Source organism: Acipenser ruthenus, chromosome 9 (assembly GCF_902713425.1).
Source record: "Acipenser ruthenus chromosome 9, fAciRut3.2 maternal haplotype, whole genome shotgun sequence".
Taxonomy (NCBI): Eukaryota; Metazoa; Chordata; class Actinopteri; order Acipenseriformes; family Acipenseridae; genus Acipenser; species Acipenser ruthenus.
This window is the reverse complement of record NC_081197.1, coordinates 6050594-6071836: the sequence shown is the minus strand read 5'-3', so window position 1 is coordinate 6071836 and position 21243 is coordinate 6050594. Positions and strand designations below refer to the sequence as shown.

The window sequence follows — 21243 nt, the reverse complement described above, 5'->3', positions numbered from 1 at the left end:
TTATCATTTCAATTAAGGTTAAGTAATTGAGAGCTCGGAATGAAAACCAGCAGACACACTGGGTCCCCAGGACCGGGGTTTAAAGCCACTAGTCTAGAGTGTTCTGAACCAAAAAATACAATTGAAGTGTCTACTATACAAGTCCAATAGACACAATAGAGTTTTGATGAACTTCAAAGCTAGAAAGGCAGTCAGCTAAAAAATGTGTAAAAAAAAAAAAAAATCACAAAATCACTCAGGTGCAACAATCTTGTAATTTGCCCAAACATCAATAGTTTTCAACAAAACTTTCAGGAAGTATTGTAATGTCCCTCAGGTCATAGAATAACATGTTTTATACAAGCATCTATTTGAAAACACTAAGCAGAATACATAATAATAAGCGTTTACAAACAAACAAACAAACAAAAACTAAAAAAATAAATATAACGCTTAGTCCTTAAAGGGTTAAGAGTGGAAATATTTCAAAAACTATTTCAAAGCCAGATTAATAAAAAGTCCAAACAAGGATTTTATTAAAATATACATATATACAAAAATCGTGTATTATTTCCTAGCCCCGGCCTTAGAAATATTTGCTTAAAGAATTGTTTGTATGTGTCAATTTAAATAGATTTCTGGCAACTTAGCGTATTTAATACTTTACAGATGTACCAGAAAACTTACTGCAGGCATATGACTAGACTGGTTTGGGCTTTACAATTTTAAAGAAAAAAGGTTTACAAGGCATTTATATGAAGCGCATAGTGAGAACAGCTGCACCTTAACGGTGTCGAGAAATGTGAAGACTAAACAAGACTTTCTTTAAGAGAGATACAGTAGGGTTGTCACACGATCTGTCTGAAGGGTACAGTATATTTAATAATATATCATGTAGGTACTATGCATGAATCTGAATTCTGTTACATCTTAGTGATACTATAAGCCAGTTACTCAGCCATATCAATCCTGGCATGTGTTTCTAATTTCTGAACAAGCAACCGTTTTTAAAACTTCAGCAAAACGTTTTCGTTTCAGGAGTTTTTCTGTCAAACAACATTTAGTAATGGATTTTTGATACAGCTTTGAACACTCGCTCGAGCTGACTGTTTTTATTATATCCTGACATTACATTAGCTCATTGCTGTTTTGGACTGTTGCTGTTGTACAGATGCCAGCAGAGCTGCATTAGTTCAACAAGCAGATATTCACTAACTTTCTCTCGCTAGATAAGGCTGCAGTCAAGTGAACTTCTCGCTAAAGGAAAATGATACAGTTTTGTGAATTCTTCCTGATAATTCAAGCCGTCTTCTTTTCTGCTTTGGGGATGTCTGTCCTTGGTGATAGCCGGACACCTTCACTTAATGCTGTGGTAGGTTTTTTTTTTTTGTATGCATATACTTTTACATTATTGTTCACCTATATGGAGCTGAGTAATGGCTGTTATAGTGCATAGAATTATAGTGTCATTTATTTATTCAGTTATTTTATTTGTGCTGTTCTGTTGGCATAACAAGTTACATAACCTTAATTTTAAACTTCCAATATTATAGACCATATATGCTTAGAAGCCTGTATAGGATTTTTAGTACGGTGAAGCGTTTAATATATCTATTATGTGAGTCACCACATTGGTATTAGCAGCAGGCATGTCTGACGGATATTATAGAAAACTGCAAGGTCCTGTAGGCAGCAGGCAGGTCTTTTTCATAGTTCCTTTCTTCAATTTCAGTATCTCCCATATGATATTTATAATGCAAATTTTTATTGCCTGCATAATATTCTATTAAAACCTACCTTAAACTTATGCTGCAAATTTTGTAGATTTGTCCTAAAATGGGGGGAAAGTCACAGTATCCTTGATGTCTGTGGCCTGGAAGTTCCACAGGAATGGTATTTCAAACCTGCCCCTGGCACAAAACATGGGTGTCAGCTTAGTCAATGGCAGAATAATTAGAAACAGAAAACCGTGTGATGAGAGTTACTGTTAGTTAAGCCTTGTCTTGAACAATTGTGTGACCATGTGGAAAAGAAATTCATACCAGCTGTGTGACAACACAAACGCTACATCCTGCTTTTACCTTGGTTGGCACTTCTCTGTTTTTAATGAGGCGGCTTTTTCCATCAGACCTGTACAGAAAGTAAACTATAGCTCATAATCACTGCACTGGCTTCCTGTTAAATTTAGTATTTTAAAATTCTTTTTACTACTTATAAGGCCCTTCATGGTTTTGGGCCTTGATATTTACAGGAAATGTCGGCACCTTATGCTCCTAGTCACACCCTGAGATCAGCGACTGCTGAAACTTTGGTAGTTCCTAGAAGTCATCTAAAAACATTTGTTTGAATCAGCTTATTTTTGAGCTGGGTTGATTGGCCAGTGGCTTTTTGGAGCTTTTATTTTATTCCCTGGGATGCTCTGCGTGAAGTGCACTATATAAAATCAAATGGTATTGTATTGTATTATTATAAAGCGCTCATCCAGTAAAGGTACCACCACTGGAGCCCAGGAGAGTCACACCATTGGGAGCTCACTGGCTGAAACCCTAGTCGAGTTGTCCTTCCTGGCTGGGGGTCCGCAGGGAGTGCTGTATTGGCCTTTGCGCTCCAGTGGGTTGGGGGAGGGAAACTCGTCTTGTGTTAGGTCACGTGACCCAGGCTCTCGAGCAGACCTCCAGACAGAGACCCCCCAGGCTGTGCCCTTGCCTCCAGGGTTCATTAGCTTGGTAACATCCTTTGATTGGGTTTAATGGGTTAAAAGAGATGATTGGCTTGACAGCGGCCCACAACCCTCTGTTCAATAAGTGGGTTGCAGCAGTGAGGCAACATTCAAATTTCCATGGGGTGAAAAAAAAGGGATACAATCTATTTAACAATAGTAATAACCCTTGGGATGTGTAGAAACAGTAGAAGTTCAGGAACGATTAATCACTAAACTAGCTTGCAACACTGCTATGTAATGTCCTGTCTTCTACAAGGATACTGGGCAAAACAACTCCGCAGCGGATATCACTGAACAAGAAGCAAACATCACGATGCCGAACTCCAGCAGGGCCAAGCAGGCGTCTCCTCTCAGCGGAAACAAGAATGAGCACTGCCACATCCCCTGTGAGCTGTCAGCAAAGCTCATAAAGGAAGAGAAGCACTACATGTGTCGTATGTATCATTTTCCAAATAAACAGGGGGAGCAGCCATGACAGTACAAGGATCTGCCTCCAGTCCAAACCACCTTACAGTCTGATATCAAAAGCTAAGCAAGGTCGAGGACCTTTGTCATGAATTGCTTGGGGAACCCCCTCCTTATACAGGCGCTCTTCCTTCTAAGCCAAAGCTCACCCAGCACCCAAGCAAGGTGTTAGGGATACTGCTTTCAATGAGATATTAGACCCATGGTCCTGTCTAATGTGTTGTAAATACAGCCGCCATGGCACTTTATTAATACCCCAGGGGTCTAGCAACAGTACATGTCAATAAAACTCTGGCTTAGTCCCACTTCCTTTCCCCTTCAGGTCAACTCCTCATATGAGGGATGAAAATCCCTGTGAATTAGGTGATGCATCTATCCAGTATAAATAACTTCAAATAAACAAAAGAAATACATGATCAAATATTAACTTGGCTGACTAGCAAGTTTGAAGCTCCACAGCCTGTAGAATGATGTTCTGTATATGGACAGATATAGAGCTAAGCCCATATAACACAGTTGTTGATAATCATTTAGAGGAGATTTTAGCATGGGGTTGTGGGGGCCAAAGACCCCAAAGTAAAACTGTGAACCTCGTAGTAAGTTAGTTCAACTGCAAGCCCATTAGCTGTGTCAGGGAGTTCATACATCAGGGAGTTCATGCACGCTATACAGTTCAACCTCATAGCAGCAGGGCTGCTTAGTAAATCCGTTTCCCATTTTATTAAAGGAAACCTTCAGCACTCTCTTGTTTCCTACACAAGAAGTACAAGGAAATTGATCAGGGGCATGATGGAAGATCATCAGCAATCCCTGGAGTTTCTTTCAAGCCAGTTAAGTTACTTTTTAAAACCTGTTTTCCATCTTGAATCCTCTCTGTCTGATACCTCCAGTGTATACCGTGGTACTGTATGCAGTAGAATTACTTCACACTTGTTATATATACTGATTCTCAATAACCAGTGTTTGTTTTAATGGCTTAACGATTCAAGATAAAAAAAACACATTAAAACATATAGTATTAATGTTTAATTTCCATTATTATGCAGCATCAGACAGAAGTTTGACATCTCTTTTACCAGCTCAGCTTTACTGTGGGGACCCTGCTGAATTGCTCATTGTAAATTCAGTATCCATGCACCAGTACATCGCTGCTCTAAGAGTGGGGATAAATATGGCACTGAGTAAGCTCATCACTTGAGTCGTGAGTTGTCATGGCAAAGGGAGTTGAAGAAGAGTGTTGTGTAGGTGACTGAAGTGTTTTTCATGAAATGCAGTATGTAGATATGTTTCTCAGACACATTTTTATGAAAGTCATTACTTTGGATTAATTTATTTATCTACCACAAGGAATGGAAACCTATTTTTGGAAATGATCTTACCCCATGTGTTCATGACTCTCATGAAGTCAGACAAAATTCTGTCAGTTTCCACGCGTATGATAATGTGTCATCCTGTCTTTCCTAGGTAAGAGAACTGATGAACAAAGTCCAGCTGCTGAATGCAGAAGCTTGGAGAAACAATGTTGAGCCTTTCCCCCTTAAACCTGTGCAGTCTCACGGTACGAACACACCCATGTCAGAGCTCATCCAGGGCTGTCCAGTTCAATACTTGCTGTTCTTTATTTACTGTTTGGTTAAACCTGTGCATCCTATAAATGAACGAACGAACATGCAAAAACAGGCTGGACATGCTGCAAACCACAAAAGAAGCTGCTTATGAGCACTCAAATTAACATTGAGTGTTTTTTTTAATTGTGTTAAACCAGCTATAGTTGGCTTCATCTCAGATATGCCGTATTGTAGCAGGGTCCAGTTATCTACCTGCACTACACTTTTAAATGAAATACAGTAATCCGTCACACATCTCTTCAGCAACACTAGTTTATTTTTTAACAGAGAAGATTAGTTCGTATATTGTAGGTCATACCAAAGTTTTCGTACACTGTGTTGTATGTGCTCTGTGCGCAACCATTGCTGGTAGCGTCATGTGAGCTGTTCATTATGTTGATATGTAAATAAATCCTGTACGCCTGCGGGCGTATAAACTTCAACCGCCATCTCAATCTCCGGCCTGTCACTCAGCAGCGAATCCGCGCATCCACGCAGCAGCCGTCTACTCTGTCACAAGTATTAATATCCCATATCTTTCTAAACAATGGATTTAGGGGAGCTCCGTAATAAAAGCTGAATCTCAAAACAATAATTGTGTGAATATAGTAATTGTATTTAAAACAGGAGTCATTTATCTGCCTTTTTACATATCCGCCCTTACTCTGGTCTCATCGCAGTCGGATATGGGATGGATGTATTACATATCAGCTGGCAGGTAACTGGGCACAAAACCACCAGAGGGTGCACACAAACAATGAGCCTTTATTGGGAAGACTTGCATACAGTATGTGTACAATTGTGGGAGTTACAGCCACTCATAACTCCATTGTAGACATTCGCTACAAAGCAGTTACACTGCATATCACCATAGAACAAACCCAGTCTTATTTCAGCTCAGCTGACTTCTGGCAATGTATACTTGTCTTTCAGGGCAGGACTGCAGTGACATCAGAGACAGTTTCGACTTTGATTCTAAAACTCCAAGCGGAATTTACATCATCCAACCTGATGGAACTGATTATCCATTCGAGGTAATATAGAAATATATGGGAACAGTTTTCCCCTGTTTTAAGATTGCTATGTGGATTGTTATATTTTTATATCACTGTTATTTGGTCCAGTATTATTGCATAGTATATGTCATGGCAGTGCTTATCTTTAAGGTCTGCAGCATCCCATATATATATTTTTGTATAAGACCCTTGCCTGATCCCTCACAAAACAAGACACTTTTATTGAATCAAAAAAGGGAAGGAGTGGCTTTCTGGGTTACAGGGATTAGCATAACATAAGAAGATGATTTGTTAACATAAGCATTTAGATTCTTTGTATTCCAAAAGCTTATCCCAAACAGTTTAACATACTGGTATTGATGTTTGGGGGAAAAATAAATTAAAATCTACCAAACTTTGCTGTGTCAGTAAAACAGTACCCAAGTACATACAAATACACAGAGGGTGACCTCAAAGGAAAACGAAGGGTCCTATTCAGTTAACATTGACCGAGAAAAGAGTTTGAGGAAAGAACAAGTCAGACGACTCTGAATTCATCGCTGGTGATGTGTTAATCGAAAATAATAATAATAATAATAATAATAATAATAATAATAATAATAATAATAATAATAGGTCTCCACATTTGCTTGGTTGATTGCATACATTTATATTTTCCTAAATGCATTTTCCCAGCCAAAAGTTAATTGAACTGGGCACTAAGTGCTGCAGTGTCATTATTGGTTGCTCATATGATGTCATTTCCTGTACTTATTGTACAGTATCCTATTTAAATATGAATACATAAACAAACACATTATAAGAACAAAAAGAAACGTGGTAAAGAACATTTATTTTTAGAGAACTTTGTGGGGCTGTGGCAAAGTATCCTACAGCACATTGCACTGTATTCCAGTAGTTTTATTATTGAAGAAAATATTTATTTATTTATTTATTTATTTATTTATTTATTTATTTTTTATAGGTGTTTTGTGAAATGGACTATATGGGTGGAGGATGGACTGTAATACAAAGACGAATCGATGGGAACATTGATTTCAACAGAGCCTGGTCAGAGTATATGGATGGATTTGGGGATCTTTCTGGTAAATCATAACAAAGTATATGGTGAAACCTGGTTAGGACATTCTTTAGCATAAAATATTGAAAGCATTCTTTCAAAAATGACTTGTCTGTTTAAAAGGAAAGCTTCGCTTTAGTTGGTGCTGTGTGTTCCTTCACTGAAAAGTTATAGACATAATTATAATGCGTACTGTATTTACCATAAACCATAAATAAGCCCTAGCAGGATTATGAAGACATAATGTTGCACAATCATCATGATGTGGTACAGCAATGGGTTACCCTACATAGTGGTTCATAGTACCATCATGTTACTATTGGTTTGTCACAACATGAAATGGCTCATACCAATGGACAGTAGCTGGTAGCAATGTATTGCCATTGAAGATACTTTGGCAGGGGCAGTAATTAGTATTCAACTGTAGTGCATTCTGTTTGTTTTAGGTGAACATTGGCTGGGTCTTAGAAAGATTTTCCATATTGTCAACCAGAAGAATACCAACTTCCGCCTCCAGGTGGCACTGGAGTCCTGTGATGACACGTCTGCTTATGCCTCCTATGACAACTTCTGGATGGAAGATGATAGCAGGTTCTTCAAGATCCACTTGGGTCGCTATGCTGGCAGTGCAGGTGAGAAGGACACTGCTGTATGACGTGTCATTCCTCTTTGTAATTCCTGCAAATCTATGGACCACACCAGTATTTAACAGTACTTCTTGTTGGAAGTACAAAATGCAAAAATGACAGCTATTCTATGTATTCTCTTTTAAAATATTTTTCACTTCAATTAACTTTATATATATATATGTAAAGTTATATAAAGAGAGAGAGAGAGATTTTCTTTTTTTCTGCATAGCTTACAAATATTGTAACTGTGACTTCTGAGACAGATTCCCCTCCTTTATTATCACAGTGCCACCATGAGGCAAACTGTTTTAACTGCAGCACAGATCTTGGACACCAAAATCTCTAATAACACTCCAGAATCAGCAACTTTAGCATTATGTTATTTATATTTATATTAAAAATCACTCCAGTCCCGTCAGCTGATCAAGCTTTTACCATAATATGTACATGCAGTATGGATGCAATTATTATACAGATACATGTCATCTATCAAACACTCAGTCATACAAATAATAAACAAAACTTCCACGAAGGAGGCAGATAGACTAAGAAGTTATTTAGTTGTATTCACATTGTTATATACTGTATGCTCAATTCTATCACTCTATTTTTGATAGGAGATGCATTTCGAGGGTACCGGCAAGAGGACAACCAGAACTCTATGCCCTTCAGTACTTTCGATATTGACAATGACGGCTGCAGTCCATTCTGCACCATTAATGGGTCTGCTGTGGAGAGCTGCAGCACTAAGAACAATAAAACGGGCTGGTGGTTTAATCAGTGTGGCATGGCCAATCTCAACGGGGGTCTCCTGGAACCCGACAGCTCCATAAACTCTCACATTCAGTGGGACACCTGGACACAGAACGGAATGGCTGTCACTATCAAGTCTGTGTCCATGAAGATCCGCAGAGCCTACAATCCATATTTCAAATAGTTCTTCACTTGGCTTCGTCTGCATACAATGATAACAGAACTTGATAGTTTCATTTGATAGTTTGAAGAACGGCTATTTCTACATGTATAAGTGTTGAATGATGACAGTGTGTTGGTAATGATGCATAACTGATATGTTTAAAACAAATTAAATCTCTAGCTTATTGTCTGAAAATAATAATACTGTCATTATATATAAAACTACTTTCAAAGCTTATCAGAATAAAACATTTGAAAACTGGTTGGTTGCCTTAGTGTATTGTTTCACAAGTGCACATTAAAACTACATTTTAACACAGAACCAAAATCCTTAAGGCAATGAAACATGTGTCAACTTTATGGAAACGTTTAAAGCAACTGGTTGTGAAAGGCAGTTTCCAGCAATGACCTCAGTGTAATGCATTTAAGCCACAACTTCAAAACAGTCTTAATCTGAACAATTTGGTGAAAACTGCCTAAAACATACACAGTTAATCGGGTTCTTCTTCATCAATTGCCAGAAATTAAGACTTGCCTTGAGTTTAATTGACTTTGGAGTACACTCATTTGTGTTAGAGCTGTACTTACTTCTATGTATTTCAAATCTGAATTGTATTATTATTTTATTTTCATTTCCAGTGTAATTAATCAGCCAGGGCATGACCTCCTGATTGTAATGAACAGGAGACAAATATCACTACCCTTTAAGGCATTCATATTTAGAGACTGGCTGTAAAGTGGGGCAGATTAATAACTTAGAAATGTGTGACAGTTAAAACATAGCAAACAGAAAAGCTTTTTTTGGCCGTTATTATTATTATTATTATTTATTTCTTAGCAGACGCCCTTATCCAGGGTGACTTACAATCGTAAGCAAAAACATTTCAAGCGTTACAATACAAGTAATACAATAAGAGCAAGAAATACAATAACTTTTGTTCAAGTAAAGTACAAGTTTGACAAACCACAATTCAATAATACAGCAGGTAATAGTGATAGTTACATCAGGATATGATTAAATAGTGATAGTTACATCAGGATGTGAGTAAATACAAAGTACTACAGGTTAAAAACTTGGCAGATTACAGTATTCTGAAGTACAGGATTAAATGCAGTAAAATAGGGGCTGATAAGAGCAAAATAAAGCACATTTACATGAAGGGTGATAGTGTCCCAGGATACAAACAGAGGAGTTCTACAGGTGCTCTTTGAAGAGGTGAGTCTTAAGGAGGTGCCGGAATGTGGTCAGGGACTGGGCAGTCCTGACATCTGTAGGAAGGTCATTCCACCACTGCGGAGCAAGGGTGGAGAAGGAGCGGGCTTTGGAGGCAGGGGAGCGTAGCGGTGGTAGAGCTAGTCTGAATGAGCTAATGATATTACTTACCCAGTCCCAGTCCAAACGGCACGTACTCTTATTCCTGACGTGGCAGGCAGAACAAAACTTAATCTGTTGAGCATATGTGAGTGAGTGACGAGACAGAAAAGAACAGCAGTGAAACTACTTTAGGAATTGCAGACTTCAAGTGGAAGATAGCATGAGCAGGATTTTAAATACAGATCAACAGTATGTGGTAAATAATGTGCACTGTATTTTTTTAAAGATAGTTTTGGAGATATAGGTAAAAACTGTAATGACATAAAACAGCCTTCATAATCCACCAATCACCCCTAATGAAAGTCCCCACCAGAAATGTAACATACAGACTGCTGATGGGTCTAATAAAATATTTGTTGGTGAAATGTCATTACATATTTGTTTTGTTTTTGTCTATCAAAACATTGAATTTGTGTATGAAAGTTTAAATCCTTACCAATTAGGCATTAAAAAATGCCTCATTGAAATTGTGAATTTAATTGCAAAGAGAAAAAAAAAACTGTTGAATTATTTTTAATGTTTAAAACTAGAAGGCGCTGGTAAAAAGTGCTCATCTCACATTGAGTTTTATAACATTATTATTATTATTATTATTATTATTATTATTATTATTATTATTATTATTATTTTCACCATACAGAACAGAATGGGAGTAAACCTTGCACTGAAGCAAACAGAAGGAACATTTGACCTAGTATCAGCCTGTTTTTTTAAAACAATTTTAAACCACGCCCATTCAGCAATCAGCTGGTTTAATCATGTGACCTTTTAAAACTTATAAAAAAGGGACCAGGAATCCCCTCCCCCTTAAGAGATGCAAAGGTGAAACAAAGGTGAGGGCTTTTCTCTGTTCTGTTTTTCACAGAGAGCTCCAGTACAATGTTTGAAACCAATATACAAAAACAAAAGATTATTATATGTTTAAAATTCACCAATATACTATTCAGTTATAGCCATTTTGTTTTTAACCATTCTTTCCTACAGATGATATTCTGAAACAATAGGGGCCAACATGGGAAAAGTCATGGCTGCTATAGGTATGACGTTCATGTTCTAAACTATTATTAATAACTAACAATAACTTATTATTGTTTATGGTGACTGGAGAATATTGGGCTTAAGTCTAGGTTACAGAAACTATGGTTTAGGCAGGGGATAGATTCAGGGATAGCTATGGGGCTAATGTGCAGTCCTTAAGGGTTATTAAAATGGATAAATGTATTTGTTACATTACTGTTGGGATGGCTGTGCTTCAGGCTTGCATTACCATATAGACAAGATATGTCAGGAACAATATATCATATTTAATCAATCATAATTAAGTTTATGGTTAGGGAATATCATTCTGTGTTTTTTTTTTTCAGGACAGTACTCTTTTCCCAGCTATGGGCCTGTGTCTTTCCCTCAGATACCAACATCTGCTTCTATAGCCCAGCAGGGTCCAGCCCCTCAAATAGGGCATAGCCCAGCCCTTCATGTTGTATACAGGGCTGCGCCTGTTAGAAATGCAGGTATGGCAGTGTAGTTAGAGAAAACTATTTATTGTGGAAATGATAAGCACAGAGTTTCACCCATCACTGTCTGGCAACATATCTTTTGCAAATGCCTGGCTTCACTGGCTCAGTACTGTGTGGCTAAATGAATTGACAAATGTGAAACACGTTTTTATTTATTGCTAATTTAAGTATGTATTTGCAATTTGTACGGAAGATTGAGTCCTTTTTTTCTTTTTGTCAAGCCAATTTAGATGAAGTACATTTTAGGGCATGCAGCCTATAATGTTAAAAGAAAACAAAACTTTGTTTCATACAAATCAAATACACCCGAAGTGTATCCTGTGGAATGCAATATTTCAGTTCTTTCCACACATGAATATAGCAGCACCCACTCCAGGCCCAGTAGCTCAGTTGATGGGTCTGAATCCCAGTATCGGACTGGTTGGTCAGTGGATGCCATTGCCAGCAGATCCTCCCCCAGACTGCCCCCCTGGACTGGAGTATCTCTCAGTGGTAAGAAGCTTGGGATAACTACATGTGTCTGAGGGGCACGTGAATACCTCATGTAGGACTTTGTATATACTGTAGAGACGCCCCTGTTGTATCCTAGACAGCAATCAATAATATCTGGAAACCTCCATTTGATTTTGACTACCTGGTAATCCATCTGCACTTTACTGGCTGTGAATTAAAGCAAAAGAGTATTGGTAATAAATATTACTTAAATTAACACTGTGCTTACAGAACTGTGTACGCCTGGTCTGGGGATGAATATACACTGTTAACAATTAGGCAAAATACACACTTGTACCGTTTGTAGAATATGACCATTTAAAGTATTTATAGATCTGATTATCATATCTTGCAATTAGCTTGAACCAGATATAATGAAACTCTAATGTGTTTGTATTGTGTTTTATATATTGTGTCACTGTGGGATATTTTAGTAGGTCTGCCTGTTTCATAAGTAGCCACCCTTTTGATTTCTTTCGTACTTCCAACTTTGATTTAACAGCTTCTTCAAATTTCTATCAGGGGTTAAAAAACAAAAAAAAAGAATACAGATTTTTCTTTCAGGTTGATCAAATCCTAATACATCAAGTACCTGATAGAACACAAGGTATAGTAAAATCTTTGAAAATTGATGTTAACTTATTTAAATGTAACATTTTCTTTCGATTAGTCCCATAAGTTTTATTTGTTAAATGGCTATTATAATGGACAAACCATTTTTTTTTTTTTAATATAAGGAAATAGGACAAGAAATCGCTATGAACTGAGAAATGGCCTGGGCCAAAGGATTTACTATGCACTGGAGGACCCCAGCAGTGCTGTCGGAGACCTGTGCAGAAATACACGTGGTTTCACACTAAGTGTACAGGACTGTAAGCTGTGCAACGTCATGCAGATTTTTCGACCTTGCAGATCTCCGACTCGTTGGTGCCCTGGCTGCTTGGAAACAGTGAGAACACGTATTCATTTAGAATCTGTGTTTGTGTGTGGAATCTTGACATTGGAATTGACTTGTTACTCATCAGAGATTCTGGATTTAAATTCCAACATGTATCGAGTTTCTGGTATCAAAAGCTGTTTGTACATATTAGTGTTACAAAATGTGTTCATATATATATTGATAAATGTATTATACAGTATATAAAGAACATCACTGTTCGTTGCCCCATATTATATTTCACTAAATTACAGAAACAAATTGCTAAGTTTGTTAAAGATGCACAGAGCGGTTCAGAGAGATCTGTTAACTATTGATAAAACTAAGTGATGCCGGAGAGGGATATCTAAAGGGAAGGGAATTCAGAAAATAATTCACAGTGTAGTGCCCATTCAGTTTATCAATCATCTCAATAGATGTTTCATGTAAATCAAAAACCTGAGCTATAGCAGAGCTTGCCAGTTGGGGTCTGGGAACCAAGCAGTCTGTGTAGTTAGCAAGTGCTGGAGAATTATATTTTAATTGAGCCACTGCAGCTTTAGTTTTTTTGTATCCTCTCTGTGTGTTCAATATTTTTATCCAGTTACAGATTACAAGCCATTCTAGACTTATTTACAGGCATGCTTGAACAAGATTGGTTTTTACTCGCTAACTGACAATAAATAAAACAAGAATTCAACATCCTTTAAAAGATGGTGATCCAGGTGCCGGAGGGGGTTCCGATTGGCTGCGTGTCTAGGATATGGCACCCGTTTGAGCCCAAGTTCTGTGTCAGTGTTAGCGGTGAAACCGTGCTCAACATCAGTGCACCCTGTAGGCTTGTCAGCTGCTTCAGTGATGACCACTTTCGAGTGAGTATGAGAACGGACTCACAGCAGCTGAGGTACAGTATTGAGAAACAGAAGCCATTTGCATGAAATACTAAATAATAACGTTCAATGTGGGGAAGAAATTAAAGGCATATTCCTTTAATCTATGAATTTAGTTATGTTGTGCAGCATAGTTTTCCTCCTGTTTCATAATATTAATAACTTTGGAACTGGACTGTCGGATGTAGTTAAACGATGGGTCCTGGAGGGCTGTTCTACACCAGGTTCAACAGGGGTAATGAAATAAACTGCTTTTGTAGCTGGAAGGAGGTTGCATGGGTTCAGCTAAACAATTAAGAACACGGTTGGTGCAAATACCTGGTATGCAAGGGTCAGAGCTGCCCATACCTCGTGCTGATATGGCATCATATTTTAAGCTCTTGCAAACTGTATTTCAGTTATAGTGTGAAAACATCTTGGTTATAAGCAGGGGTGCCAAATTCAAACTTTATTTAATTTATACGATTGTTAATATAAATATCCATTCACTAAAAAATTCAACTAAAGTCTGAGCTCCAGCCACTAAATACTGGTATTTCAGTAGCGCGTTCATTTTTCAGCAGAGGGCCAGCTGGGAAATCTTCCATAGCTTTACTATTCATTTTCTTTCTCAACAGGTGTTGGGTTCAGATAACGTGACTGTGGTTGGAAAAATCTCGAATAAGTTCACTGGAGTGGCGGCCGAATATTTCACAAACTCTGATTCCTTTGGAGTCCAGTTTCCAGTGGACCTGGATGTAACTATCAAGGCAACCCTTATCGGAGCCAGTTTCTTAATTGTAAGTAGAAGCTTGAAGTTTGCCTTAATCTTTTTAATAAGCACTTTATTTCCCAGAACATGGTTACAGATAACACAGTACAAGAAGTTTAAGCTGACAGTATGTTTTAAGGCAAACTACTGTACTTGTAGCAGTGTGCAGTTTTGTACCTAGACCTTTACATAAGCCTGTAGTGTTGAAGTGTTAACTGGCTCCTCAGGTCACAGTTAGGGAAGTCTCCATATGAGGAAGGTTGGCTTCTATACTTTCTCAGATACTATTGCTTGTAAGACAGAGTCAGATGTCCAATATGAACATGGCCAGGGCCACACACATACAGACTCGCTTCACTCCAGGAGCAGAGATGATTTGCCTGATTTGGTATGAATTTGCTTCCAATGTGTGGGAAAAACTGCATAAAAATGTATTGACATGTGTGGGCTATCTGTAATCTCAGTGAATATGCACCTGATGGTGAAATAAAAATGTGTGTGTTTCTATGGAATGATCACTAAAGCAGTATTACTGCACAGCAGTGTACTGAATGCGGTTTCATGGAAACCAACAATATTGTATGTCAGCAGTTCATGTAGAAAGATCCGAGATGATATCAGAGTAAGTGATTAGACCTACCGGTGTGAGTCATGCTGTGAATGTGTCAGATTATCCCATCTGGAGAATGCAGTTGGCACAATTAAAGTACTTGAAATATCCATGCAATTTGTTTGTTGCTCATAGGCTGTAGGTGTCAAACAAATGACCCCGCAGTACCATATTTCTATTTTTATGCAGACAGTAAGTACAGTACAGCGGCTAAACCGATGCATTTCTGTGTAATTAACAGTATGAACCTGTTGACAGCCTGAAGCTGGAAACATATTAAAAACAAACTATTATAAAGAGTGCTCGGCAAGTTTCAGAGTGTGAATGTCTGCTCCGGGTCACCCTTCCAAACAAGATGTTGCATCTAAAAATAGAGACAAGTAGCCTGTTTTGAATGTCTGTTATCTCGAATCTCATTTAAAATGTAATGTTCTTTGAGAAATCCAGTCTACTTCTACATACCAGCTTTAATTAGGCATGTCTGGTGGTCTAACAAGAAATGATGGGTGAGGAACAGCAGCCAAGGCTGCGCAGGGACATGCTCGTCTACACAGGGCATTATCTCCGTGATTTAAAAAAAAAAAATTTAGAGCTTGGACTTCCACAAGATTGATACATTCTGCAACCTATGTGGATTTAATTGTATTTGGCCTTTTCAGATATATTCCTAATGCAGGCATGGAGCCTGGATAATGATAATCATTAAATGCAGTCTCAGCCCTGCTGTAATTGCCTGAAATGTAATATGAGCTTTAGAAACTGACAACTTTTAAAAGCTTCTGTGCATTGAGCTTGAGGACACCATTCATCGGATTCAACAAACGAGTCACAGGCATGAAAAAAATACAAAATCCTGCCTGTATCCACATGAAATCTTTGCAGTGGCTCACACAGTACCACTTGCAGTGCTGTGTGAGCGCGGTTCGAATCCTGTTTCCAATGAGTTGCAGATCTTGGCCATGCACTCCCACTGGTTAGAGGAGGAACACTGGCTGGGTCTGTTCACCTCACTGTGCTTCAGCAGCCCCTGCTGGTCAGGTGACAGTGGTCGATGTGCTGTAAACCCTTTAGAGGGTTGGACCCAGCTTCAGGGTTGTTTTATAAATAATAATTGCTTTATTATGCAGGATTCTTGTTTTATAAATAATTGCTTTATCATGCAGGATTTCTATTATAAATAATTGCTTTATCATGCAGGATTTCTGTTTTATAAAAAATTGCTTTATCATGCAGGATTACTTATATTTCCAAAGGTGAGAGTGCCTGAAACAATAAAGGTTTTGAAGACGGGTAAGATTTATTTATTTTTTTTGGACTGGTAGGCAAATATTCTTGCATGGTGAATTTAGTGCTAAAAGGTGAATCACTAACTTCTTAGTCAAGCATGATATGAATCTGGTGCTATGCAATTTTCTCCACTTCTGTTAAATATAGTTCAGTTTCATTAAATACAGCAATATGATATCAATGCCCATACATGGAGGAGAATAATGCACAGGGTGTGTGATATGAGAATTTAATGCCCACCCGAGGGTTGGGATGCTACAACAATCCGGAGGTTGCCACCCCAGTGGTTTTTTGAAGTTTCACACCTCAAGGGTGGGCATTAAATTCTTATTTGACACACTACCACATGCATTATTTTTCATCATCTCTGATGAGCATTTTTTCTCACCTGAGAAGCGGTAGACCGCAACTATGCCAGGTACGTTTGGAATTCCTTTCAGTTTGACAGCTTGCGCTGGAGTCACGCTCTGTTGCTGGTATTAATGAGCATGGTTATTAGGGGTCAACTGGATGAGCCCATTGAAAAAAATTGCTCACCAAAGTACAGTATCATACTTATTTATACAGCTGAACTTGCATTGCAAACGAATTGGAAAATTACTTAACTATTTATAATCAGCTTTTTATTCCAACCAGACCCCTATAAATATATTACTAATGGTCTATGTTGTAGTTATAAAAGTTAAGCTGATTTGAATTTAAGCATGTCTGCTAGGTGTGCCAACTTGAAAGCAGGTAGTTTTTTTTTTTTTTTTTTTTCATTCCTTTTTTTTTTTTTATTCCAACACAGGTTTTGTAAAATGATGAAAATAGAGAAAACGGGAGCCGGAAGACTGTAGTGTAAATGGAAGTTTCATCGACTTATTTAAAGTTCAATAATTGTTCTGCAGCAATAGAAATGCATATTGTAAGGGATTGTAATTTAAGACATGAATGACTGATTCTGTTATACTGCAGATATATTGTAACCATCTGTAAATATGTAATATATACAATATATGTACAATACAGCACATCCGCATTATGGAACAAAAGAAACACAACAAAGATACTTAATAATCAAATAAAAGCAGAATACACTTCAAATAATGTTCTTACCTTCTTACCAGTCTTGTAAATTGAGAAAAAAGGTCAAAGGAAAAATAATTGTCCTATATAACATTTTTTAAAATAGTTTCCATTGAGTGGCTTTCTGCCATCATCGTGTTCTACAATGTACGACACAAACACAGTAGCTCCAATTTGGAAAAATACAGTAATAAGGGTATATCTGGTAAGTCACTCATTGTAGGCTATTTGATAAAATTACCCCCTTCGCCTCCAATTGTTCACATAGTCTGTTTAATCAGAAATTAGATTTAATCATCATTGTGCATATCCTCCTGCATCTGGAGTACTGAGATGTGTAGTCATGGCAGTGCGTTTTAATTACTGGCAGTTAAACGGGCTAATTAAGAGTCTGAAAGTAGAGTAGTAGTAAAACATTAATGTTTTAAAGAGTATAGCTGAAAATGTCACTTACTTTTTACATTTCCATTACTATAATATTTGTAATTGTTCGGAGTGGTTCCGAGTTCTCTTGCTCCAAAAGGAATTAAAGCAACATTCCCTTTACTGTTTTATTACTATTGTAATGATGTTCGCTATCATTGAGTGGTTCTGTTGCTCAATGTTTTCCATTTCTCTGTTCTCCTTTACCTGGCTTTATGCTTGCTGGGACAGAACAGCCTTCCTCATAACATTCAGATCATGTGACAAGTCTGCAAGCCACGCCTACTTTATTTTTATATAAACGCAGGGCTGGCAGAAAGGTCACGGTGTCACGTGATTTGAATGTAACGAGAAAGGCCGATCAGTTCGGGCACTTTGGATGCCCAGACATGTTCAAAACAGCTCACAGGCAGGTAAAGGCAGAATTTATATACAATGAAAACTCTATATAGAAGCAACAGAACCCAGAACCAAACATTTTACATGTGCAGCTACTACCACTTAAACATTATGGAGTGTGTTACATATATAAATGCTTTATAAATTGGTTTCTAAATTGAACATTAATAATGAATATCTACAATGTCCCTTCAATTTGAATTACTAGGCCTGGCTATTTTATTGGTTACCAAGTGAAAAACAGTTAATTTCAGGCACTGCATTTGCTTTGAATCATTCGTCAGCCTGACTGGATACCATAAAACTATCAAAACGTACAAATAAAAAGTTTTACATCTCTGATTTATAAAAGGATGTATTGTTCTCTCAGTGGTTGCAATCTATATGCAGTTTTGATACAGATAATACAGGCTTGCAAATGTGTTGCATTCAAAGCTGATGTATGCTGTTCTCTCTGTTTCTACCCAGAAACACCCAGTTTGTAGTGCTCTAGAAAGTGACCACAAAGTAACCTGTTCGTGCACTCAAAGCTACAGCACAACAACCAAAAATTCCAATGGCGTTTGAGCACAGAAAACCATCTTCCTTGTGTGCTGTTGAAAGAGTGAGCTCACTGGGGAAACAAAGGGCTTTATCTTCCAGGGCCAGTATGGATGAAACAGATGCAGATGGAGATTAAATTGCTGGCTAAGCCTCCTTTCCCCTATTGAATGAGGTTTGCTGCAAGGTGGTGGATGGGGAGGTGAGCGGTTCTTTTAGCATATGCATATATATATATATATATATATATATATATATATATATATATATATATATATATATATATATATGTGTGTATATATATATATATATATATATATATATATATGTGTATATATATATATATGTGTATATATATATATATATATATATGTATATATATATATATATGTGTGTGTGTATTTAATGACAAAAAAGACAAGCCCCCTGCTTATATCCCTAGGTAATAATAACTTGTGCAAAATAATATCCTGACAGAGTTTCATCACAATTAGTAAAGATTATCTTTAGTTTTTATGTAAAAGTGTGACATATTTAGATACGTACACCAGTACGTGTGTGCGTCTTAATCACAACCATCATTATCCCTATACAATAGCTATTTAAGCGTCTTCCCCATATTTAATTATGATATTTGATTGTTTTAATTTTAAAAGAGGATTTATTCGTTGTGGTCTTTTTGCTTTGGAGTAAGGTTTTATTTTTCCAAAGGCACAGTATAACAAATATGGCAGCTTAATACAATAGTATTGAGAAGAGTTTGGTTATTAAATTAAAAAAAAATGTAATAAAACAAAAAGGATAAACTGTCTGAGAGCCTGCAAAGTTGTATTTTACCCTTGCAGCTTTCGCCGCTGTGTTTACAGCATGGACATTAAAAAAACAAACAAACAGTGAATGAGTTAGCAGAAAATACACAATTCAATTAGTTGAATTTGATCATTTACTGTAACTTACCGGATTCTAGTTTATAAGCTATCTAAAATGAAAAATTACGGCATGAACAGGGTTACAAAGAAATCAATGAGCAGCAGTGTGGTAAACCTGTTCCACAAATCTCTGTGGAGGCATTAAAAAAGCCAATGCAAGACGATTAATAAAAATAAAAAGATCTGCATCGACATTCTGCACAAAGGGGTCGATGCTCTGGCATAATAATCGGGTAATGTTGCCTGGGACAGATTGCCCCTGAAAGGCTGTTTAATGAATGGGAGAGAACAGAAAAGCAGCCACTGCTGCCTCTGCGACTGGCAGATGAGCAGAGCAGGGTGTGTGGAAGTCTCTTACACATATTTATCAACAAAATGAATGTATTTGTTCATACCATCCTGCCAGACTCTTGCAAAGTATATAGGATTGTATTATGATAGGATTAGCCCTTTTGTTATGATGATGCAGAGCACCTACAGTAAGAATATACATCATTATAAATTGCACTGGAAGAATGTGTGTGTGTGTATTTCCTATTTTTTTTAATTGGGTAGAAAAAAAGACTTTCCTTACAATGTAAAATGAAAGGATATTTTTTGGTATATGTAGATTAACTAACCAGATCTGATGAACCAAAAAAAAAAGGAAAAAAAAAGAAGAGCCCGTTGCCCTCTACCAAGGGAATGATATGATCAACTTCAAAAGAACACTGATTGATTCTAAATCATCTTCTCTGTTGGTTGCTGTTGATTCACTTGCAGCTTTCTGTTTTGGCACAGACAATTTCTTTGTAGTTTCCTCAACATGAAACACAATCCTTTCACAACGCCATTGCCTTATAAGCTCAAGAATGCCTCTTGATCAGCATCATGCACTAAAATGAGGGGTTTTAATCTGCATACCTTAAAAGAACTGCAGCGCTTTAAACGGACACATAGTTTGTGGTTATTGTTTTACACTTTACTCAATGTATTGGAATGCCAAGCTATATACCCTTCTTCATCAGTTTGTTATATTAAATTATATATTAAAAGTGGCATTCAAGTATCCGATTAATTTGAAGTTTAAGGACTCATTTAACAGTTATCATTAAATGCGGGTTTATTAATATACATATACTTACATCAAAAATAGATAAGTCATATTGTTCAACTGCTTAGCCAGTAAGGTGGCAGTACTGTAAATAAAGAAACTCACTATTACCTCCATCAACAGCATGTCGAATAACGAATGTGTATGTATGTATGTATGTATATTATGGACCGATGCCGAAATGCCCGGGCAGTTCGCACAGCTGCGGTGGGCAGATGCCGAATGAGCCTCGAATTTGATGTCATTTCGGCATCTGCCCTGGCTGGTCGACTCCCCACAGACACCCGGGCGAAGAAAGATTTTTAACAGATACAGTATAATACAAATAGAGAGTGAATTACCTTTGTTGGCTTTGTATTTGTGTGCAGGGTGCTTTGTACCACTCAGAAGCATGATCTTCGTTCTCGGTTCTGTTAGTTTAACCCACATCTCCACTCAGTGAATATAGGCCTATTCGTATTATTTAAAAGATCATCGTCTTTCTTTCTAATAAAACTAATATATAGTGACAAAGCTCTAACATTGCGTCTACATGTCAATTGTGGCCTATTTATTTTAAT

The 21243-nt window shown here is 37.3% G+C and overlaps 2 protein-coding genes and 1 long non-coding RNA gene across 7 annotated transcripts; 2 read left to right on the top strand and 1 right to left on the bottom strand.

The window, feature by feature from the left end:
* Positions 1 to 695: 695 nt before the first annotated feature.
* LOC117972964 (angiopoietin-related protein 5-like) lies at positions 696 to 8655 on the top strand. 2 transcript variants are annotated; one of them, XM_034923573.2, is made up of 9 exons: positions 696 to 847; positions 1209 to 1351; positions 2958 to 3135; positions 3894 to 3997; positions 4631 to 4724; positions 5707 to 5807; positions 6754 to 6874; positions 7296 to 7481; positions 8096 to 8655. In XM_034923573.2, exons 2-9 carry the CDS (start codon positions 1247 to 1249, stop codon positions 8413 to 8415), a joined length of 1209 nt encoding a protein of 402 aa, XP_034779464.1. In that variant the 5' UTR covers positions 696 to 847; positions 1209 to 1246; the 3' UTR covers positions 8416 to 8655. The 2 variants fall into 2 exon arrangements, with proteins under 2 accessions (XP_034779464.1, XP_034779463.1); XM_034923572.2 differs by lacking the exon at positions 696 to 847 and having other exon boundaries at positions 902 to 1351.
* Positions 7464 to 21222, bottom strand: LOC131738036 (uncharacterized). The gene is made up of 3 exons (XR_009329590.1): positions 21025 to 21222; positions 9778 to 9840; positions 7464 to 7535 (listed from the first exon to the last, which is right to left on the bottom strand). It is a non-coding gene; the product is annotated as an uncharacterized LOC131738036 (long non-coding RNA).
* Positions 10577 to 18523, top strand: LOC131738035 (phospholipid scramblase 1-like). 4 transcript variants are annotated; one of them, XM_059030955.1, is made up of 10 exons: positions 10578 to 10601; positions 10753 to 10805; positions 11133 to 11279; positions 11650 to 11777; positions 12342 to 12384; positions 12515 to 12726; positions 13407 to 13565; positions 14201 to 14362; positions 16198 to 16234; positions 17022 to 18523. In XM_059030955.1, the coding sequence occupies exons 2-10, from the start codon at positions 10781 to 10783 to the stop codon at positions 17033 to 17035; spliced, it is 927 nt and encodes a 308-aa protein (XP_058886938.1). In that variant the 5' UTR covers positions 10578 to 10601; positions 10753 to 10780; the 3' UTR covers positions 17036 to 18523. The 4 variants fall into 4 exon arrangements, with proteins under 4 accessions (XP_058886940.1, XP_058886938.1, XP_058886936.1 ...); XM_059030953.1 differs by having other exon boundaries at positions 11647 to 11777; XM_059030956.1 differs by having other exon boundaries at positions 10580 to 10601; positions 11647 to 11777; positions 16178 to 16234.
* Positions 21223 to 21243: the final 21 nt, after the last annotated feature.

Coding starts and splice junctions, on each gene's coding strand:
- LOC131738035 (XM_059030953.1), top strand. CDS start 10,781: ATGGGAAAAGTCATGGCTGCTATAG. Junction 10,806..11,132: donor AAAAGTCATGGCTGCTATAG/GTATGACGTTCA, acceptor TTTTTTTTTCAG/GACAGTACTCTTTTCCCAGC. Junction 11,778..12,341: donor GACTGGAGTATCTCTCAGTG/GTAAGAAGCTTG, acceptor TTTTTCTTTCAG/GTTGATCAAATCCTAATACA.
- LOC117972964 (XM_034923573.2), top strand. CDS start 1,247: ATGATACAGTTTTGTGAATTCTTCCTGATAATTCAAGCCGTCTTCTTT. Junction 5,808..6,753: donor GAACTGATTATCCATTCGAG/GTAATATAGAAA, acceptor TATTTTTTATAG/GTGTTTTGTGAAATGGACTA. Junction 7,482..8,095: donor TCGCTATGCTGGCAGTGCAG/GTGAGAAGGACA, acceptor TATTTTTGATAG/GAGATGCATTTCGAGGGTAC.